Source organism: Mustela erminea, chromosome 7, assembly GCF_009829155.1.
Source record: "Mustela erminea isolate mMusErm1 chromosome 7, mMusErm1.Pri, whole genome shotgun sequence".
Lineage (NCBI taxonomy): Eukaryota > Metazoa > Chordata > Mammalia > Carnivora > Mustelidae > Mustela > Mustela erminea.
In genome coordinates, this window is record NC_045620.1 from 65,143,452 (window position 1) to 65,165,457 (window position 22,006).

At 40.0% G+C, this 22,006-nt stretch overlaps 2 protein-coding genes across 11 annotated transcripts in view; both read right to left on the reverse strand.

Annotated features, from left to right (window-relative positions):
* Positions 1-4,709, reverse strand: part of DYNC2LI1 (dynein cytoplasmic 2 light intermediate chain 1) — a 68,645-nt gene extending 63,936 nt beyond the window's left edge. For all 6 annotated transcript variants that reach the window (XR_004287701.1, XM_032351890.1, XM_032351893.1 and 3 more), the window contains exons 1-2: positions 4,605-4,709; positions 2,580-2,697 (exon numbers count right to left, since the gene is read on the reverse strand). Coding sequence is in view for 5 of the 6 variants with exons in the window: in XM_032351890.1 (XP_032207781.1) it covers positions 2,580-2,697; positions 4,605-4,612 (126 nt within the window). In the remaining variant the exon portion in view is untranslated. The remainder of the gene's footprint in view (positions 1-2,579; positions 2,698-4,604) is intronic.
* Positions 4,710-10,271: 5,562 nt separating this feature from the next.
* PLEKHH2 (pleckstrin homology, MyTH4 and FERM domain containing H2) overlaps positions 10,272-22,006 on the reverse strand; it is a 119,986-nt gene continuing 108,251 nt past the window's right edge. For 2 of the 5 annotated variants that reach the window (XM_032351898.1, XM_032351896.1), the window contains 5 exons: positions 20,515-20,660; positions 19,401-19,530; positions 16,435-16,521; positions 13,485-13,622; positions 10,272-12,511 (listed from right to left, as the gene is read on the reverse strand). In XM_032351898.1, coding sequence (XP_032207789.1) covers positions 12,326-12,511; positions 13,485-13,622; positions 16,435-16,521; positions 19,401-19,530; positions 20,515-20,660 — 687 coding nt within the window. In that variant the 3' untranslated portion in view covers positions 10,272-12,325. Of the gene's footprint in view, positions 12,512-13,484; positions 13,623-16,434; positions 16,522-19,400; positions 19,531-20,514; positions 20,661-22,006 lie in introns of those variants that run through there. The other 3 variants (XM_032351897.1, XM_032351895.1, XR_004287704.1) reach the window with 2 other exon arrangements.

The window sequence follows — 22,006 nt, forward strand, 5'->3', positions numbered from 1 at the left end:
TCCAGGGTCCTCTCTCCTTCTCTCAAATAAACAAACAAAATCTAAAAAAAAAAAAAAAAAAAAATAGAGGGGAGCCTGGGTGGCTCAGTTGACTAAGCATCTGCCTTTGGCTCAGGTCATGATTCTAGGGTCCTGGGGCTGAGCCCTGCCCTGGACTTTGTGCTCAGCTGAGAGCCTGCTTGTCTCTCTCCTGCTGCTCCCCCTGCTTGTGTTCTCTGTCAAATAATACAGTCTTAAAAGAAAAAAAAAGGGAAGGAAGGGAGGAAGGGAAGAAGGAAAGAAACAAAAAGAAAGAGAGAAAGTGAGAGAGAAAGAGAAAGTAACCCATTTGGCTCAGCAGCAAATAAGTTTTAGAAATAATAAATTCACACTGAATACTGATTTCGCCCTACATTATAACAACAATTAGGTTGCAGACGAGGGCTGGGCTAGAAATGAGCGTTTAAAAGAGAAAGAACTAGGGGCACCTTGCTAGCTCAGCCAGTAGAGCTTGCAACTCCTGATCTCCGGGCTGTAAGTTTGACCCCCATGTTAGGTGTAGCGACTACTTAAAAACAAAACAAAACAAAACATAGAAAAAGAGCTAGAACTAAATCCTTTTCTACTATTTTTTTTTAAAGATTATTTATTTATTTATTTGACAGAGAGAAATCACAAGTAGATAGAGAAGCAGGTAGAGAGAGAGAGAGGGAAGCAGACTCCCTGCTGAGCAGAGAGCCCGATGCGGGACTCGATCCCAGGACCCTGAGATCATGACCTGAGCCGAAGGCAGCGGCTTAACCCACTGAGCCACCCAGGCGCCCCTCCTTTTCTACTATTATCAAAGATTCAAGATAGTGTCTAACATTTTAAATCTAAAAATAGCCTATAAGTTATTTCATAAATAAAGAAGTAAATTATTTTTGAAAAAACAGTAAAAGATATTAAAAAGGCTGCTTTAAGGAGAGACCCTGAAAACGTAGAGAGGTCTAGTAATTTACTTTATTCACCTTTTAAACCACACATGTGAATCAGTTTAATAAAATTAAAAATACAAACAGACTGTAATAAAGGACCCAATCTAAGAAAATTAAGGACAAAACGGCACATATGAGAAAGGCAGATCTCAAGCTCAATCTTAGTGAACAGGGTTATGGGATTATTAGAATCTTTCTATACAATAACAGGAGTGTAGCGTCTGGAAAAAGAGAAGCTGGCAGACCTTCTAGTCTACTGCAATGAAGCAAAACCTCCAAATTTCTGTTCCCTCCTGAAAATTACACATTAGTATAATGACAATTGAGAGTTAATAAAATTATAACAGAAAAATCCATGACTGATAGGGAATCCATGACACAGAAGGCATGACCAAAAGTAATGAAGATATTAAAGCTGAAACATACTCAGGGAGACAAAGCGGCTGCTGTTAATTATTCGAAGGGCATTTTTAAAAAGAATTGAAAATTTAAAAAGCATAAGAAAAATCAGACTTATTCCTCTATTGTTTCAAGTCGGGATTAGGACCAGAAATTAGGACCTTGGAATTAGGAATACCAAGTATTTGTATAATTCTACAGGTCAGAATTAGGAACACTGGAAGTTACAATGAAACTCAGGTTTTCTTCTTAACTAGCAATTAAGGCAAATGGAACCAGGCTGCCTTATGGAAGACAACACCTCCATTGTTAGAGATAGTCAAACCTGAAGTATACAACCACTGTTCATAGTGGCTCTTAACTTCTTCAAAGGGGCTAGAATGCTGGGAGAACCTATCTCCCGTAAACAACAACAACAACAGTGATGCACAATCACACACAATTCTGCTTGCAACTGGCCCTAAGACATACCCCGTGGACCCCAGAGTTTACTGGCCCTAAGACATACCCCGTGGACCCCAGAGTAGATGACTAGAGTATCTCCAGGTTTCCTTCGGTTTCTGTGACTCTAGTCAGGAGAAGTGAAGGGTAAATGTATCATGTTCTGTCTGGTTCAGTTTCTGTCATCTATAAGTTTGTTTCAATTGTACAAGTTACCAAAACTGTGGCCATTGGATTAGCATCTATGGTGCTTTGGGGAAAGAGGAATCCTCTGCCGGGTAATTTAATTTGAAATGTATGCTGGGTGGGTGGCTGGATGGCTCAGTAGGGTAAGCCTCTGCCTTCAGCTCAGGTCATGATCCCAGGGTCCTGGGATCGAGCCTCACACCAGGCTCTCTGCTCAGTGGGGAGCGTGCTTCCCCCTCTCTCTCTCTGCCTGCCTCTTTGCCTACTTGTGATCTCTTTCTGTCAAATAAATAAAATCTTAAAAAAAAAAAAAAAAAAAAAGAAATGTATGCTCCTTCCTCCAGGCTGCTGTGGCCCAGATTGGAGCACACCACCTGACAAAAGATGTGCCCAGGCTGGAATTTAGTCCCCACTCACCCATGCACAGGCCATCCTCATACAAGGCACAACCAGCTCCAACATAACCAGCAGGCCAGAGACTGGTTAACTGGCTAAGGAATTGAAGTATCCAAATTTTTACCAAAGTATTAAAATGAATTTTACCACTGGTTGTTAAATCATTGGGGGGAAAAAAAGTAAGAAAAAGAAATTCATTACCCCATTTTTACTGCCAATGAAGAAAACAGATTTTTCTCCAATTTCAAGCCCATCACCTTCACCTCCACTACTTCCATGTTTTTCTACTTCGGCTTTTGCAATTTCCCAGAGAGTTTCACTAGGAGAGGCAGAAAAACAAAATTCAGAGAATCAAAGGGAACCCTTTTCAATATTTATTTCAAGTTCAGAGATGTTTTATTTCAGTTAAATTTATAAAACAAATCAACATTATTTCCTGGGAGATAAGTGGTGGATAAAACTTCTGAGGATTAGTCATTTTCTTTGTCCTGGTTCATAGAAGAAAGCTGAAAATGATAAGCAGAGCCTTTGTCACTAGGATTTGAGGCTGCCTTATTTTGGGACTTCCAGCCAAGGTTGAAAGCTGTGTGTGTTAGTTTCTCAGGCATGTAACTTAATGTAGAAGAATTCTGGAAATCTACAACTTGAAATCCACCAACATCCGGGAAAATGGGAAGCATGTAAAACCAGCACACCAAACAATCTTTGTTTTCTGAAATTTTTCTTTTTTGTTTTTAAATTATATTTCTGGCTCAAGATTCCCTGTTTTAATGTATGAAATATAGTGAAAGAAAAAAATAATTTAAAATCACATTTTGAAAATCATCTTTTCATTCACCTCTCTACAAACATTTGTACTTTTTCACAAATAAGATTATGCCCTTTTTTAAAGCTGAAATGAAAAATGGAGTATTAAACTGAAAAAAATAGACAAGATTTGTGGTGCTCCAAGCCTGACTCTGCGACTTTCTGTACATACCAACTTGGGCAAATTACCCAGCCTCTCTGGATTCTTCATTCCTTTATTAATTCAACAAATATTTATTGAGCACCTAATATATGTAATCTTTTGTGCTTTTCCCCAGGCTCACTTCTGTTTCTCCATCTCTAAAATGCCAATAAAGAATACCAACCTTCTAAGAATATCATGATTGATTGTTAAAATGTGCTAATTCATTTCATTTAGGGCTTGACCTACATATAATTATCTAAAATTACTGACAGCTTATAATAATTATTATTCAAGAAACAGGGATGAAAGGGCTATAAAATACCAATAGAGGTGTCCCTAAATGTTTACACTAAAATGTACGTATTTATTTCACAGGTGAACCCCCTGGAACTCAGTCCAGGCCTATCTGCTCTTCATTTACACACCATTCTTTCAAAATGTGATTATCTGTTTTCCAAGCTCCCAGCAGAGAGGAGAGCAGAAGGTGCCCCTGGTGGCAATTTGTCACTATAACCATAACTTTGTAACTGCAACCAATTATACCTCGATGGGAAGGAAGCTGACAATTTTTCTCATTAAGATTCATAAATTCAACAGAGATCCGGCCATGATCCACAGGTGAGAAAAACAGATTTATCCTGCTCTGTGATGGACCCCAGAACCCCTCTAAGTCCTTATTAAGTTGTTCAGAGAAGGTTTAGTGTGACGTAGAGGATATTAAAACTGACATCACAGAACTGAAGAGCTAAAATATATTTTACAGCGCCCCCATCCCCCAACTGCATTTTACACTTTCACATAGCTTTCTCAAGTTTTTCTTATTTACTGTTGTCCTGAGCCCCTGCACCAGGAGGGGAGATGCGGGGAACCCTGAGGAAGTGGCTTTGTGGTCTAAATCACAGCCTGAACCCCTGCTTCTAGAACATTCCTTGGCCTGCAATAAATTTTTACTTAGTAAGTGAACAACTGGAGTTTAATGATCTTAAAAAAAACTTAGTTTTCCTCCTGGGTAACTTTTCTACCTGCTTGTGACCGAATCCATACGCTCAGGGGGTAGTTCCCAGGGAACCCTGACCATCCAGACAGCGGTTTCAAGAAGAAAAGATCCAGAATTTTCTTCCACAGGCCGGTCCCGCCTGGGCTCCTCTCCCTGAATATAGTCCCAGCGGAGCGGCCCTCCCTCCCTTGCCCCTTCCAGGCTGGAGTGGGAAAGGGGATAAAGCCACACTCTCGAGAGAAGAGGAAGCCGGGGGCAAGCAAGGCTGCGGAAATACCTGGGCATCGTGGCTCGACCGCGCCAGCGTCGTGGGCTCAGCGTTTGAGGCCACCTTGAAACCAAGACGCCAGCGAGCTCTGAGACCAGCCGGATGGTGCGGACTCTTCAGTTGCCATGGGAGCGACGTCGCAAGCTGCGTTGCGTTGGAAAGATGGGCATCATGGGAAATGTAGTTCTCAGCGTTCCTTTTCAACTCTGGCTCAATATCTCATCCTCTATGTGAGAGAATGAGGTGACTTGTCTGACAAACCCGGAATCTAAAAGCTCTGGGCTCGAAGTGTTCTTTTACTTAGAAAGTATTCTACTGGGGGGCGCCTGGGGGGCTCAGTCGTTAAGCATCTGCCTTCGGCCCAGGTCATGATCCTGGAATCTTGGGATCCAGCCCTGCAACCGCACATCCGCCTCCCTGCTCAGCAGGAAACATGCTTCTCCCTCTCCATCTCCCTGCTTGTGTTCACTCTCTTGCTGTTTCTCTCTGTCAAATAAATACATAAAATCTAAAATAAATAAATAAATAAATAAATAAATAAATAAATAAATAATAATAATAATAAAATAAAAATTTTTAAAGTTCAACTATATGCCAGGGAAGTCTGCTCTCTCTTCAGTGTCTTTTTCCTCCCCAGTAGCAATGCTCTGGGAATGGAGGGCGAAACAAACTCCAGAGCTGTTTTCTAGTGATTTACTAGAGGCAAAGAATATTTGTGATTTTAGTATTTTCCAACTTTCTGCTTGTTTAGTTGTTTTGGGGTTTTTGCCATAGCGCATCACTTATTAATAAATTAATAAGCCAAACGCATCTCCATGATGCTTCATTTATTTTATCTTTGAATCAATAGTTATTACTATATGCAAGAGTGCTACACAGAGTATGGAATGAAGAGGGGAGAAAGTCAAGATCCCTGCACACAACTAAGTATAATAACCCAAAGAAAGCCAGTGCTTGCTACTATTCTAGAGCGGTACCAAAAAATCACATCATAAGAATAAGAAATTATTGGGGCTCCTGGGTGGCTCAGTGGGTTAAGCCTCTGTTTTTGGCTCAGGTCATGATCTCAGGGTCCTGAGATCAAGCCCCGCATCGGGCTCTCTGCTCAGCGGGGAGTCTGTTTCCCTTCCTCTCTCTCTGCCTACCTCTCTGTCTGCTTGTGGTCTCTGTCAAATAAATAAATAAAATCTTTTTTTAAAATTTTTTTTAAAGATTTTATTCATTTATTTGACACAGAGAGATCACAAGCAGGCAGAGAGGCAGGCTGAGAGAGAGAGAGAGGAGGAAGCAGGCTCCCTGCTGAGCAGAGAGCCCGAAGCGGGACTCGATCCGAGGACCCTGAGGTCATGACCCGAGCCGAAGGCAGCGGCCCAACCCACTGAGCCACCCAGGTGCCCCCAAATAAATGAAATCTTTAAAAAAAAATAAGTAAGTATGCCAAAGAGGGTTGTTGAAACCTTCAGGGCAAGACCACATTTGATCTATTTTGAATGCTCCATAGACCCAGCCTCTCTGGCCCAAGGTGTCTTGAGTATCCAAGGAGATACTCTCCTTATACCTTTCTGCCGTTTGGCTTGGTGTAATGGTGTGATGTTCAAGAAGATGGGCTTTAGATGGACTTAGATTTCTGTTCTGATTCAGCCACACTGGCTAAGTTGCCTCATTGCCACAGTGGGTAAATCTCTCAGTATCTCTGAGCCTCATGTAAAGCAAGGGAAATGTATGAATTTGAAATGAAATAAATATATGTGACACATGAATTAGGTGTGGCTGACACATTGTAAGTTCTTTGTGCTTGTTATTATCATGTTGTAAGCTACTGATCAGCAAATTTGAACAAAGAAACACAAAGATCACATTCCTGGAAATGAAACAAAACATTTTTTTAAGGAAAGAAAAAAGGCATTCATGTCATAAAATCTTTGGGAACAAAATCCTTCCAACACCTAGGTGCATTTTGAAGACATAGCAGACTATGTCATGGAATGTAATGGGAAACCAGTTCAATAGAGAGAGGATGATCCCAAGGGAGTTTGGTACATCTGTCACTGAATCAGCATCTAATCACTGGAGCTAGCCTGCCTATAAGCTCACAAACTGGTGTGGGACAGAGGGTAATGAATTATAATAATTTGAGTTCTGGAACTTTTGAATGTTAATTAGGAAGCCCTGTTGATATGAATACCAAAAGTGCCTAAGCCATTTGCTTGCTATGTGCCAGGCACAGTACTAGCATCTTAAAGGTATAATTGTTTGGATAACTGGGATGGAAAGTTGAAGAAAAACCTGGTAGCAAAGAAGGTAGGAGTTGTCTGGCTGGGCCCTGGTCACCAGCACTGGTTCAGAGGTCAGTCAGTGGATTCTGCTGATCTCATTGAGCAGATGAGCTCCCTTTTCCTACCCTTATGCCTCCTGAGGCTTCATATATGGACAAAATAAGTGGCCTTCCTGGGTAGATGAAAATTGTTCTTACGGTAGGAATATATAAAGATTTGAGCTCCCCTACTGGATCACCCCTAAAAGACTCAAGGATTTCAATAGTGGTGATACAGGAGAGGAAAATTTTATGATGCTTGTTGGGTGGAATAAAAAACAGTGCAGACGGACGCCTGGGTGGCTCAGTCGTTAACTGTCTGCCTTCAGTTCGGGTCATGATCCCAGAGTCCTGGGATCAAGCCCCCCCCCCCCCCCCCCCCCGCCTCCCCGGGCTCCCTGCTCAGTGGGGAACCTCTTTCTTCTTTCCCACTCCCCCTGCTTGTGTTCCCTCTCTCGCTGTGTCTTTCTCTGTCAAATAAGTAAATAAGTAAAATCTTAACAACAACAGTGCAGAAGAATAAACATGTATGCAGAGTGTGTTTGGGGAATTGTGAATGGTTGAGGCAGAAGCATTTAAAGGGTCTGGGGTGGCTACAGTGGGAGACCAACCCAGGCCGGGCGGGTAGAATGGGCTTCGTGGAGGGATCCTGCAGTCTGGATTTTACTGTGTTGTTGTGAGAAATCAAATATGATTTTAAAATAGGGGTGCTCCATGGCTGGACCTGAGTTTCAGTGAGGTAATTTTTTGCAGATGTTTGAAGGATGTTTTGGAGTCTGGAGGTCCACATGGAGGCTATTAACAATAGCCCAGACAGTGACATAGTTTTCACATTTTTCCCCTTGTTTTCCAAGTTATATAAGCTTATGGTAGGAAAAAATAGTATATGGAAAAAAAGGAAGAGGGTGAAAGAACACACCCTAGAAGCAATAACTATTAAACATTTTGGCATATTTCACCTAATCTGTCCTCATAATAACTAGAGAGTTAATTAACATTCTGATTTTAACATGTGTTTTCCATCTCAATTTTTAAAAATCCATCATAAACACAACTTTGATGGCTGTATAATATCCCACTATACAGGTTTCTCATAATTTATTTAAGCATTCTCCTCACTGAGCTTTTTTCAAATTTTCATTTTTTGAGAGAGAGAGCGAGCACACATGCTGCATGGGGGAGGGGCAGATAAGGGAGGAGCAGAAGGAGAGGGGCTCAGAGAATCTTAAGCGGGCTCCTCGCTCAGCATGGAGCTGGACTCGGGCTTGATCTCACGACCTCTACGTCATGACCTGAGCCAAAATCAACAGCCAGATGCTTAATCAACTGTGTTGCCCAGGTGCCCTTCATATTGAGCATTTGAAGTGGTTCAGAGAAAACACCAGAGTTGGGCCCAGAAGAGCTTTTCTCTTGGATTGTTCAAACTGGAATTGGGAAACTCAAGTCATTCCCCCTCTGGAGGAAATTGTCATGTTTTCTGCTGAAGAAGCTGTTTTGTCAATAAGTTCCTTTGTATCCTGGATATTAACCCCTTTATCAGATATATGACTTGCAATTATTGCAATGACTTGCAATTATATTTTCCCATTCTACAGGATGCCTCTGTTGTTTCTTTTGATGTGCAGAAGTTGTGAAGTTTGGAGTTGTCCCATTTGTCTATTTTTTTTTTTTTTTTACTTTGTTACCTGTGCTTTTGAAGAGTTGTCTGATTTAATCAAGCCACCAATGTAATCTACCTTCAGAAAGGGTTGCCAACCCCCATTCACCCACCACTCCCACTGAGTAGATTGTTAGCAAAGTGCTGGAAGGAAGGGAACCCTGTATCAAGCATTGTGGTGAATATTTGCGTCTCGTTCTGGAATTATTCGCTAATGGATGTTATCCTGGTAAGCAAGTTTTTGTTTCTTGACTATTACTGGACCTAAAATTACTTATAAAGGATACAATGAAGACTTGAGATTGACGTTGATTATCAATATGCCTCCAGAATCACTGTGACTATGTTTGAAATAGGTAAAATTAAGTTCAACAGGTAAAATTACGGCATACAGCAAGTGTGTATTTCATCTCTGGACCCCAGCTTCCATCCAGGACCATCCATCTCTTCTCTATAGCACCCACCTTCCCACTTAAGTGTCCAAGAGAAACCTGAGTCTTGGTCCTACCGGGATAAGGATGAATCTTACTTCATGTTAAATATCTATGTGAGCACTTTAATTTGCAGGGTTTTTTTTTTTTTTAAGATTTTATTTATTTATTTGACAGACAGAGATCACAAGTAGGCAGAGAGGCAGGCAGAGAGAGAGAGAGAGGAGGAAGCAGACTCCCTGCTGAGCAGAGAGAGCCCGATGCGGGACTCGATCCCAGGACCCCGAGATCATGACCTGAGCCGAAGGCAGTGGCTTAACCCACTGAGCCACCCAGGCGCCCTGCAGGGTTTTTTTAAATAAATATTTTATTTATTTATTTGACAGAGAGTGAGGGCACACAAGTGGGGGGAGGAGCAGAGACAGGGAGAAGCAGACTCCCTGCTGAGCAGAGACTCAGGCTGAATCCCAGGATCCTGAGATCATGACCTGAGCTGAAGCAAATGCTTCACCAACTGAGCCAGCCAGGCTCCCCTTCATTTGGAGTTTAAAGTTAATCCTGTAGCAGTAAGATCCCTTTCTTCTTTCAGGTAAAGGAGAATAGGGAAAAGCAAGAGGAGATTCCATTTCTCCATAACTAGTTAGCAGAGAAGCGTCTCCACCTTGTTGTTCCTGCCCCTCACTTCCCTTCCCTCAGTCCCCACATTCCTGGAGCCTTTGGTCCACAGCAATCAGCCTAGAGACTCTGCACAGGGGTGGTGGTGGTGGGGAGTCCGAATTCCATGGCGGCTAGGAGTAGGTGGACAGGTGAAATGTGTTCTCGGCATCCCAGGAACACTTCAAGTCTTTGTCTAGCAAAATTAGATTATCTGTGGTGGCTAATTCTTCAGGATTATACTACAGTACAATTGGGTAAGTGCATTATTCTAGGAACCTGGCCACTACTTACTTTTTTCTTTGGCAAAAATTTCCAAACAATCAATTAATAAGCACATTTCAAACAAAAGACTCTAAGTGGCGACTAACTTTTCTTGTAAATTGAGAGTTAAATTCATCTCCAGGCTAGGACGCTATTTGACTTTAAGGACACACACATATAAAATACATTTTTAGAACACAGTCCATTGACCCTCCTGTATGAAATAAGCTACTTACAGAACTTATTATGAAATCATGGGAGAACCCCATGATTTATACATATTGTATATGTCAACATGCATACATGATCTTAAAAGTACAATTTGCCAAACGGCTTCCTTTTATATGGATAAAACAAAGCAACACCGAAGACAAAGCATGAATGCAAGAGAAGGAGGTAATAACTACCATTTTCACTAGTAGTACACCTCAGCTTTGACAATGAAAACACTAGGTACTTCTTGAAGATTGTTCAAGAGATAATGCTCAAAATGGGTTTTGTAAATCATTTATTATGATTGAAAGGGAAGAAAATGATAGGAGACAAATATTACAATTAAACATGTAACATTATTCTCTTGTAACCAATCATAATAACATACTTTGAATTTTTTAAATGGCTATATAAGCAATTTCCCAGAAAATAAAATTTTCACATCAGTTACAGAAAATTGATTTCTTTCCATCAAAATATTTTATCTCTGTTCTATCAAAAATAAACGCCAAGTATAAGGTACCACCATGTGAGCTAAGCCTTCACTACTTGCTCCAATTAGAAGATCTGGAGGGGTGTGTGCTTACCAGATGGTGAACTAACTACTGCCTGAGAATAAAGCCCGCACACATATGTAAGCTGTGCCATGCCTCTGGCTCACCAGCTCGTGATTATTGAACAGTTTTCTGGGAACCAAGAAACTCTGTTGTATCCCAGCCTAAAAACTCCCGAGAGTCATCCCAAACTAGTAGCCAGTTTATTCTCAAAAACCAACCTGCTTTTGCAGTGAGTAGTTGTGGCTCAAAGGATTTAGAGGAAACAGTAAATGGAGATCTACTTCTATGAGGTTTTTTTTACCTTTTTTTGGTCATTGCCAATAAAGCCAAATCTTAGCTGAGCACTGGACTTCTTGGCTCTGCCCTTTCTAAGGATGCTAATATGAGATGGGATATTTTCAAAAGGCTTAGTGCGACAACAGTACATTGCCATAGGGTGAAAGCAGCAAAGAAGAAAATATGAAGGCTCTGCCAACAAATTAATTCAGCAGCTAATATTTTTTTTCAAATTGGTTAAAAAAGTACCACACACAAAATGATAAATACATGTGCAAAAAATAAATACAAATTTTCTATACATAAATAAAATTAAGTATACTCATGATTACTATTACAATTAAACAGTTTTACAATATAATTTTCATGTCTTATCACAGTTTCATTCTTATCATGAATACTAACTACTTTGTTTTGACACATACTGGAATGAACTGCCCACTTATGTAACCAAGCAAAGTAATACATTTCTAGACTTTCTCAACTAAAATTTTACCTCCTTCAACAGAAGATTTCTCTTTTCCTTTAAAAAATATTTTGAGAATTTATGTTAAAACTATAACGAAAAAGGCCTATGGGAGGGCACAACGGAAGAATTGTCTTTGCTTTCAAAGATATTATTTAACAAAGTAAGGTCAAGATGACCCAGCACCAAATGCAATGAAATGTGGGCAATATTCCAGTGAACTCGGGCTCTCCAGTAATAGCCAAGGAATGTGGGGAATCACTGTCTTGTTTTGAACTTTACACTCCAGTGATCTGAAAAGGTGACAGAGTATACTTTCTAATACCGCACAGGAGGTTCTGGTTACTTACTCCCATTTTCTCACCGTGACTCACAGTGCTGGGTTTACTGCACTTGCTCTAAAAATGTACCCCGAAACAGCCTCCTGCGGCTGTTTCTAACACTGTATGCTCTACTTCTTTCCAGACCCATATCATTAATTAAGCACACATTTAATTACAGTACTTGATTTTTTGGCAGTGAGAATTTCCAAATAATCAACTGGTTTGCCAAATGAGAGTTTGGAATCTCCCTTTGCCAGAACTTTTTTTTTTTTTTAAGACAGAAAAAAACGACATCTTGTAAGATGTGTCTGCTGGCAAGGCACAAAGGAGGTGGGAAAAAAATGACTGAATTTTAACTCATGTAGTCTAAGAGAAAATCAGCGTGTGGGCAAATTTTGTGTTTATGTTTCGTTAGTCACGTGACTATTTAAGAATCAAATGAAAGACACCCACATATTTTAAAAGTTTGGAATACCAGTGTGTGGGTGCCATGCCACCAGGTATAAATGAACTTATTTGCAGCTGATGCAGCCATTGCCCAGAGGACAGGAGTGAATGTTCAGGCTCCCGAGCTTTCAAAGTAAAGTGGGTCCTTTAGTCGGTCTGCTACTTGACAGAAGGGGCTGGCTTCCCATCGCCCTGGCTTCCGGTCCCCGTGTCTGGGCTGAGAGCAGCGCTGGAGCAGAGAGGTGGTGAAATGTTGCCTTTTGCTGATGGAAGTTGTTTATGTAACTGGCGATCAAAAGAGTGATTTCAAGAATCTAAAACAAGAAAAATAGAACTGTTAGTGCTCCAGAGAAGTTCTTGTCCCTTCCAAAAGAGTAAGGGGCTGGCCACAGGTGGTCTCCATTTGCAAGTGCCCAGGCTTCCAGAATTCCCTTCTCTACAGATCAGTGAAGTGCTTACATGTTCAGCACATCAAGGCACTGACATATTTTTTGGCTGCTTCAACCAAAAAAAAAAAGAGAATGAGTCTTAAAAAACAATCAAATTTAGTGGCAATATTAAAAAATGTGATGATAGTGCAAGTCTATTGATTATTTTAAAGCCACATCTGTGTATAAATGAATTAAGAAGTCTACTGCATCGTATCAATTTTTTTATTTAAATAAAGTTCTAAGTATGTCTCAGTGTTCAGTGCTTACTGGCTAACTGCCTTCACTTGAATGTCTGCCATTTGAAAAAAGTTGCCAGCTCTAAAAAAAAAAGTAGTCTTTTTTGGTTGACAATTTTAAGACAAAGTTTTAGGAAACTCAGTTTCTCATTCTTTTTATTAAAGCTGGAAATACATACTAAAATGTAGCCCTTGTGTTTATGGTTTTTGCTTACAGACATTAAAACTAAGAACAAGTAACATCTTAATTATAAAACCTTACTCTTCTAAGAAGTCTATAACATGAATTATCCCATGTAAATAAGATAATATGTATAGAGCACCTGACAACAACTTACATGAAGACCACTTACTTTGAACTTCTGTATACCAGGCACTGGGCTAAAGGATTTAACAATTGCAGCATTTAATTCTTAAGCCAAAAAAAAGTAGGTAGCATCATATAATTTTTTAGGTGAAGAAACCAAAGCTTAGCAAGATGAGGTAAGCCAGAATTTGGATCTAGAATTGTTTGATTATAAGTAAATCTGTTTTCCCATCTGCAACTTAGTTTTTGCACATACATGTTTTAACATGGAAAAAACTAGTATAAAAAAGTTAGTAGAAAGTCTTCTACTCACCTTGGGTTTTGCCATGGCAAAAAGTAACTTCTCTGTTGGTTTGTCCTTTGAATGTGTATTGTTAATTACTATCATAAAATCATCTTGATGACCTCCAAAGGTCATTAGACTCTTGTACACATAGCTGACTATTAACCTCTTCAAAGAGAAGAAAAAGTTAATATCATATACTTCTCCTTTCAAAGAAAGATGAGAAATGATTAATAACATTTCCATTAAAATGCTGATATTAATGAAACTAATGTAACATTATGGGCTATCTATACTTCGCTAAAAAAGAAAAATGCTGTTATTAATTATATATAATAAAAATTATTTTCTAATATAAAATCTTATGATTCAAAATAGATAGTAATATACTAGTTTTATGTAGCCATCATTTACCTTTGTAATTAGAATACAGTTTGACTCTGATACTAATAACTCACTGTGGAAAAATACAAAAAGAAAATACAAAAAGAAAATAAAAAGCACCCATATCCCGGCATCCAGTGGAAAATCCCTGTTAATACTTCGTATGTGCCCTTTAAAATCTCTCTCCATATGTATCTATATTAGGTTGAACCATATGAAACTGATACTTTTTAAGGTAAAAAATGGTCAAATATTGGCAAATCCATATGGTTCATCTTGATATACAGATTTTAATATAAACAGAAATAGTATCATGTATATTGTTTAGGGTTCCACTTCTTTTTATTTTTTTTTAAAGATTTTATTTATTTATTTTACAGAGAGAGATCACAAATAGAGAAGCAGGCAGAGAGAGGAAGGGAAGAAGGCTCCCCGCTGAGCAGAGAGCCCGATGCGGGACTCAATCCCAGGACCCTGAGATCATGACCTGAGCCGAAGGCAGCGGCTTAACCCCCTGAGCCACCCAGGCGCCCTCCACTTCTTTTTAAATGTAATAACGAATCATGAATATCTTTTCATGACAACAGATGTCCTTGTATAACATCATTTTAAGTGATTTGATAGATAATCCTTTATTTAACCAATCTCCTATTGCAGGAGATTTAAATCATTTTTTATTTGTTACTATCTTAAATAATACTTCAGTGCATATTTTTTGATATATTTCATAATACCCAAACCTAATTATTTCTTTAGTTATACATCTCAATAACCAGAATTGCTACCTGAAAAAAGTAAGGACTATTTTGAGAATATTTCTAACCTCTCTGGAAAAGTTACACCCAGTTACATTCCCAGCACTGCAGTCTTGCTGACACTAGATACAATCACTCTTTTAAATCTCTGCCAACCTGACTAGTGAAAAGTAGAATCTCACTGTTTTAAATTGAATGTATTTGATTACTAGCGAAATTAACATTTAAAAATACATTTGTATTTCTTCTTTGAAGAGCTTGGCTCATTCATCTACTGGTATGTTTATCATTTCCTTATCGTTTCGTAAGGATATTAACCCTTTGCCATATGTGCTGCAAATATTTTTCCCTTTCTGTAGCTAAAACAATTTTAAAAAATCAAGAAATGTAAAGCCTATAGGTAAAGGAATCAATCTACATATCTAATGATTTGCTGGCAAGACTGTGAGCAGGAAATTCCAGAACTGAACCCCCACGAGCTGCAGCTGACCAGTGTCCACCTCCTGGCCTCGATGTCCATCCCCCAGGATCTAGGAAACTGGCCTACTTACTTAAGGTAACTCAATACTGGTCTACAATTTTTTTTTTAAAAAGATTTTGTTTATTTATTTGAGAGAGAGAGAGAGAGAGATCACAAATAGGCAGAGAGTCAGGCAGAGAGAGGGGGAAGCAGGCTCCCTGCCAAGCAGACAGCCCCATGTGGGGCTTGATCCCAGGACCCTGAGATCATGACCTGAGCTGAAGGCAGAGGCTTAACCCACTGAGCCACCCAGGTGCCCCTGGTCTACAATTTTTTGTTGACTTTAGGTCACTGATTTTATAAACTATCTTCAAGTTACCCATTCAAGAACTAAAAAGCATTCAGGAAATATAAAGCCCTTCAAAAAGATTCTTTTTTTTTTTAAAGCAATTATAAAGAGAGACTACTGTAACACTAAAGAATAGTTTGGTTTCCAAGAAATTCTTGGTGATCCCTGACTATAGCCGGGCATAGAAGAGCCCTTTACACCTACCAGGAGAATTGAACAATTCCTGTCTGCCGGGTTTAAAAACAAAAGAAAGAACATATGAAATAGGATAGAAAGTAAAGCAAATTTCAGATGGATATATAAACCTGCAGAAAGCTGTTTGACTTCACGTTTAATCATGTAAAAAGCTCTAAAATACCACATACGTACAAGTGAACTGGTAAGTAATATTACAGAAAGTTACAGAAATTGTCACAGAAGTGTTAGGGACACCGAACTTAAACTTTGGTAAATACAGTTTCTACATTAATGTTATCTTCAAGACTTTCCTTTTACACAGGAAGCAATCTTCCTAACAGGATAAATGAAGAGTCGGTTTGCAAATTCAACTGTGTTTGGAGAGTCTGGGAAGCTGAGTTGGTTAAGCGTCCGACTTTTGGTTTTGGCTCAGGTCATGATCTCAGTATCATGACACTGAGCCTCGAATTGGGCTCCGCGCTGAGCTCAGAGTCTTCCTGCAATTCTCTCTCTCCCTCTCCCTTTGGCCCCCGCCCCCCACCACGCACACTCTCTCTCTTTCTAAAATAAACAGACAAACAAATGGGTAAAATCTTAAAAAAAAAACAAAAAAACCTCAAAAAACCAAAAACAAATACAACTGTGGTTGCCATTAAGTCATGGTATCTTAATATTTTCTTCATAACACACTATAAAACCTGTCTGGTCTTGTTTTAAAAGATTAAATTACAATCGCAGTTGCGTTTGTAAAATGACTATTCGATACACAGCATTAGGAAACATGTTATCTGTGGATGAGAAAAATCCTATGAAGAGAGTGGATGGTACCCCGAGCAGTGTGAAACTTCATCTTACCATGGAGTTGTACTCTAAGAGGCTTAAACCATCCTCATGGATCGCCAGCCACGTGAAAGTGCTCCCGAGTGCCGATGGAGTTACAGGCTGTGAAGAGGAGCAAATACACCGTATCATAAACTCTAAGCAAAATCACAGAAAACATTCTTCCGTCAAAATGCAATGCCACATTTACAACAACAATTTCATATTAAAAATCTCTTTGGGGTGGGGAGAATAAAAAGAAGGAAATAAAACTTGGGGTGAAACAATCTCTCTTGGGGCGGAGGCAGTATCACGTAATGGAAAGAGCAGTGAATCTGTTACCAGGAGATGTGGGTCTGAGGTCCAGATCTGACATTTATTAGCTGTGCATTTGGACAAGCTACCTGAGGCTCAATGTTCTCATCTTTAGCATGGGGACAACAATGTTTAATCTTATTTTTCTTTTACTTTAAGAGGCTAATAGTTGATAAACTAGTAGGGTTTCTACAGTGACCAAAATCCTAATGAAACAAAAAACGCCGATGTATTTTCTAAGGTGCATGTAGTGCTTTACGTTGGTGAAGGGTTAGGATTACAAATCCACACTTTTTTGAAAGTTTATTAAATCTGATATTCAATGACTAATAACAGTAGAATAAAAAGAAAATATGAAACTGTGTGACGAATGTAAATTTCCCCTAAATTTCCTATGGTAAAAAAGCAATGAAATTATATTAATAAAGAGGATCTCACTACGAACCTCCAATTAAAACCCATGAATGTTTTTGAGCATTTTACAATGACTGCTTAACAATAACGGAATTAAACAAGAACCGAAATTCTTTTTTTTTTTTTTTTTTTAAAGATTTTATTTTATTTATTTGACAGATAGAGATCACAAGTAGGCAGAGAGGCAGCCAGAGAGAGAGAGAGGAGGAAGCAGGCTCCCCGCTGAGCAGAGAGCCCGATGCGGGACTCGATCCCAGGACCCTGAGATCATGACCTGAGCCGAAGGCAGCGGCTTAACCCACTGAGCCACCCAGGCGCCCCGAAATTCTAACAAAAACTTAACTACTTCTCCTAAACCTTATAAAAGAAGTTGAGACTACAGGGGCACCTGGGCAGCTCAGTCAGTTAAGTGTCTGCCTCTGGGTCAGGTCCTGATCTCAGGGTCCTGGGATTGGCCCGCACTGGGCTCCCTGCTCAGCGGGGAGTCTGCTTCTCCCTCTGCTCTATGCCTCACCCCCTGATGATGGATGGTGCTGAGGGTAGCATAAGAATGTGAATGTACTTAATGGCATAGAAATGTACACTTAAAAATGGTTAAAATGGTATATTTGATGTTATATATATTTATCTCCCCTCAAAGGGATGTCATTAAGCAAAGAGGTGTCTTCATAGCAAAAAGGAAGAAAAGTGAGTAAAGAAAAGATGCTGCTCATATAACATGCAAATGCTACATATTATTTAGTAATATTTCTGTGCTAAAAGCACTGAACATATGATCAAAGATGGATATTTAATATTTCTTCCAATGCTGAAATCAGAATTAAAATTCATTGCAAAATGCTGCTCCACAGTTCAAATCTAGTTGTTATATTTTTAGAAGACCTATGTTCAACTCCTTGACAATATATTAATTTTAGAGATGTTTAAGCATACTGATGTTAATGCCCACTTACTTAGTATACAGCTTCCAGGGCCAGAAGCAAATCATTTCTTACCTTTCAATGGTACAGTCACTCATGGAAGCCAGGATAGCCTAGAGTTTACGCTTCCAGTCCAAACGGGAAGCCATACGATAGCCTAGAGTTTACGCTTCCAGTCCAAACAATCATGCATAGATGACGAGACTGAGGTCCAAGGAAGCTAACTCATGTGCCCAAAGTGGCACAGTGATTCAGCAAACATTTATTCAGTGATACTTATGAGCAAAGCCTAACGGTGAGCACGAGAGGAGGATTTCAGGGTCAGTGAGACCTGTGTACCACCTATTAGTGAGGACCACTCAAAACGTGTATCCCTGGGACGCCTGGGTGGCTCAGTTGGTTAAGCAGCTGCCTTCGGCTCAGGTCATGATCCCAGCGTCCTGGGATCGAGTCCCACATCGGGCTCCTTGCTCCGCAGGGAGCCTGCTTCTCCCTCTGACTCTGCCTTCCACTCTGTCTGCCTGTGCTCGCTCTCGCTCGCTCTCTCTCTGACAAATAAATAAATAAAATCTTTAAAAAAAAAAAACAAAAACGTGTATCCCTTATTAGTGAGGACAGACCAAGTATGCGCACAGATCAAACAGAAGACCACAAGCCTTTCAGGCGCCTGAGAGAGTATAAAGTGACATGGTTCAGTAGGAAGAAGCAGAATTTTAAAGTACAGTTCTTTCTGGGGTCCTGGGCTGCCCCCCTGCCCCACTGCCGGCAGGATCCACCTCTCCTTCCTCAGTGTCCCCACAGTGCTCCGTCCCTGTCCCTCTTAACCCTGTTCACCCATAGTGCTTGTTTTCCAACCTGTTGCAACATGGGACTGTGAGTTCCTAGAAGTTTGGGTATAACCCATCTGAAATCATGGGCCTCTGGATCACTAGGTACATAATGTTTGGCAAACAGAAGTCACTAAATACTAAATACTTGAGCAAACGAGTGACAGAGTGAAGGACAAGTAGGTGAGAGGCTGCCTGGCTGAAGAGTAGAAAGGTGGTTGCCTTCAGTCTGCTGGTGAGCCTATGGAGTGTGAGTGACTTACGTGAGGGGCTGGGGACCAGGGACGGGGCAGGGAAGGTAGTGGGGCAGAGGGCACAGATGGAGAAGCTGCTGACTCCCCTGTCCTTCTTAGGGTCCCTTCATTGTTTTCTTTCCATGGTTGGGAATTTCCTTACTCCCTTTTTGGAAGCCAAATCTACTACACTTGGGGGGGACTGTGGTCACCGTTTGGCTTCACTGAACTGAAGAGAGTCAACTACACATGAGGAGGTTTTCATTCAGCATCTCCCTCCCGTCCTTTCTTACTTTTGCAAGAAACAACTTGGCTCCAAAGAATGGCCACTTCCTGGCTACTGTCAAATAAATGCGCACACAGTCAGCAACGCTGTGTCCCCGGAGAGCCATCCATCTGGTTGACAGTCGCTGGCAGAGCTGCCTAAGAAGAGAACAAAAACGAAAAGACCAAAGCAAAAACATCAGCAGTTGTATTGGCCTCCCAGGGCAAAGCTCTGCTTGAGCCAATCGCAGGCATGACCGGGACACCCAGGCGTCACCCAGGAGGCACAGTTATTTTGTGGTTCCCATTTCACCACTGTCCACCCCTTGTCCTTTCAACCGAATTCTCATACTATTAGGGCTCTCAGCATGACTTACGTTCCCCCCCTACCCTGCCCCCAGTCAGGCAAAGTTAAAAATTTTCTGCTACACTAACATCAAACCTCAGAGTAAATTAGACTACAAAGGTAACTTCTCATGGGAATAACTTTCATTTTAAAAGAAAAGTACAGAACATTGAGACCAAAGAATGGATCCTCAACGGTGGAATTTTAGGTGCTGCCACTCCCTGGCTTGGAGAGATGCTGGCTGTGGGGAAGATGCCTTAAATAAATCACATGGCAACCTCTTACTCTACATAAACCAAGACTGATCTTAAATGTTTCCATTTTGGAAAACTCACGGTGAATTGGATTTGCCTCTATTTCTCGGTTGAATCAGCTTATCTTTATATATTCTCTAAAACCAAAATTCTAAACCAGTTGAATTTAATTAAAAATTTATATTAAAAAAATGGAATACCCTCAGAGATAAAATGTTTTGGTACACTTCATAAAATTATAAATGCAGTACTGGCCATTTCCCCCTTTTTTATTAGGAGGGTTAATTTGGGCAAGAATGAATGAGATCAAATGAAAAGGAGATCTTCTTAATTAAGGTAAAAACTTTTTCCTTAAATAAACTTTAAAATAGACTCTCAAGTTTCTAGGCCCATTTTAAATGAAAAGATCTATAACCTCTTGGGATTCAACAGCATTAAAAAAATCTTAAGAAAACTGTCATGTAAAAGAATTTTCATCTTTAAAATTTGAATAGAAGAATATCCCCAAAAGCCCAGCATAAAGAGTCACGAGTAGTTGCTTACCTTAACTGCTCTTCAGAAGAGCCGTCTCTGTATCTTTTAGGATAAAATTTTTCTATGACTTGTTTTAGAGTTTGATTTGTTTTGCACTGATTAGTAACATGCCCTGCTGGAGTTGAAAAGGGCCTTTCAAAATCTCCGATCTCCACCTAATTGGAAATCCAAAGAGAAAATACAGGCTATTGAAGAGTTTTTTAAAAATCGGGTTTATTCTTCTAAACATTCTTTATATTATATAAATCTATTTGCCTTGATGGAGTGATTATGGAATTTATAATCATACATAAGTATAATTGGTAAGATCTAAATGGCATTTGAATTCTAATTTTGAAAAAAAATCTGTAACTCAAACATTTCCACTCCATTTCTACGCAAACCACTCTTAGTTAATGCTGTCATCTAGTAGCATTTCCTAATGGTCACGAATATTATTGCCCATTATGGCAGAGGGCAATTTCTCATTTTTAAGATACTATTTTAATCAATAATAACAAGGCAAAATGGAGGCTAAAAATAAAAGACAAAAAATATTTTTAAGCTATGAGAAATCTTAAAAAGTATTATTTACACTTCCTAAGGGTCTCTATTGAATATAATGGAGTAAGAGCTATATTCTCATTACTTTCCTCCTAGATTTTCTGCATAAATCATTCTGTATCCATCCCCTTATTCTGTTATTCTGGGAATAGAGCCATCTATTCCTCTTTCTCCCTGAATGAAAGAATGTTCAATCATTACCTCTATTAGTGAGGCTAAACAGATGCCATTCTCTACCGACCCATCCATCTCTCCATCCACTCATCCACCCACTTATTCATCCAAACCTATGTTGAGTCTCCATTACGTGTCAGGCATTGTAGTAGGTGAGGTGAGATTAAAAAAAAAAACAACAAACACAGCTGAGCACAGTTTCTACCCTCATGGAGTTTGTGGTCTAGTAGAGGAGACTGAACTTGTTTATACTTCTAATGACTTGTGTCATGTGCCTTACATTGGGTACCAAAGAGGGCTCCAGGAGGGAGATGGAATGGGGCCTTCAGATGACTATCCTACTGAACATTCAGATCCTCATGCACAGCACTCCCCAACAAGCAGATGGAGGGATCCTTCCAGACTTGGCGGGGTCTCCATCTTAAGAGAGCCCTCTGCCTCCAGGTAAGCTGTTAGCACAACCAGCCTCTGAGACTCTGACCCCTGTTGCTTCTCTTTTCTAGCTCTTAATCTGACCCACTGCGGTCTAAATTCCTCATCTGAACCTTGTCCTTATAGTGTATTCTAGCTATCTAGGTCTCTGACCCAGTTTCTTACTTGTTGGTTTCTTGGCTTGGCCCTGCTATTCAGCTCTCATCCTCATCTCCTACCTCCTTCCCTAATTTCCTCACACCAAATACAAGCTGTCCATCTGCTGTTTAAACATACTAAAATCCTTCCCCCAGAGCAAGCTTTTTACTGTCCTCACTGACCACCAGGTCATACTCAGTACAGCTACCTGTGA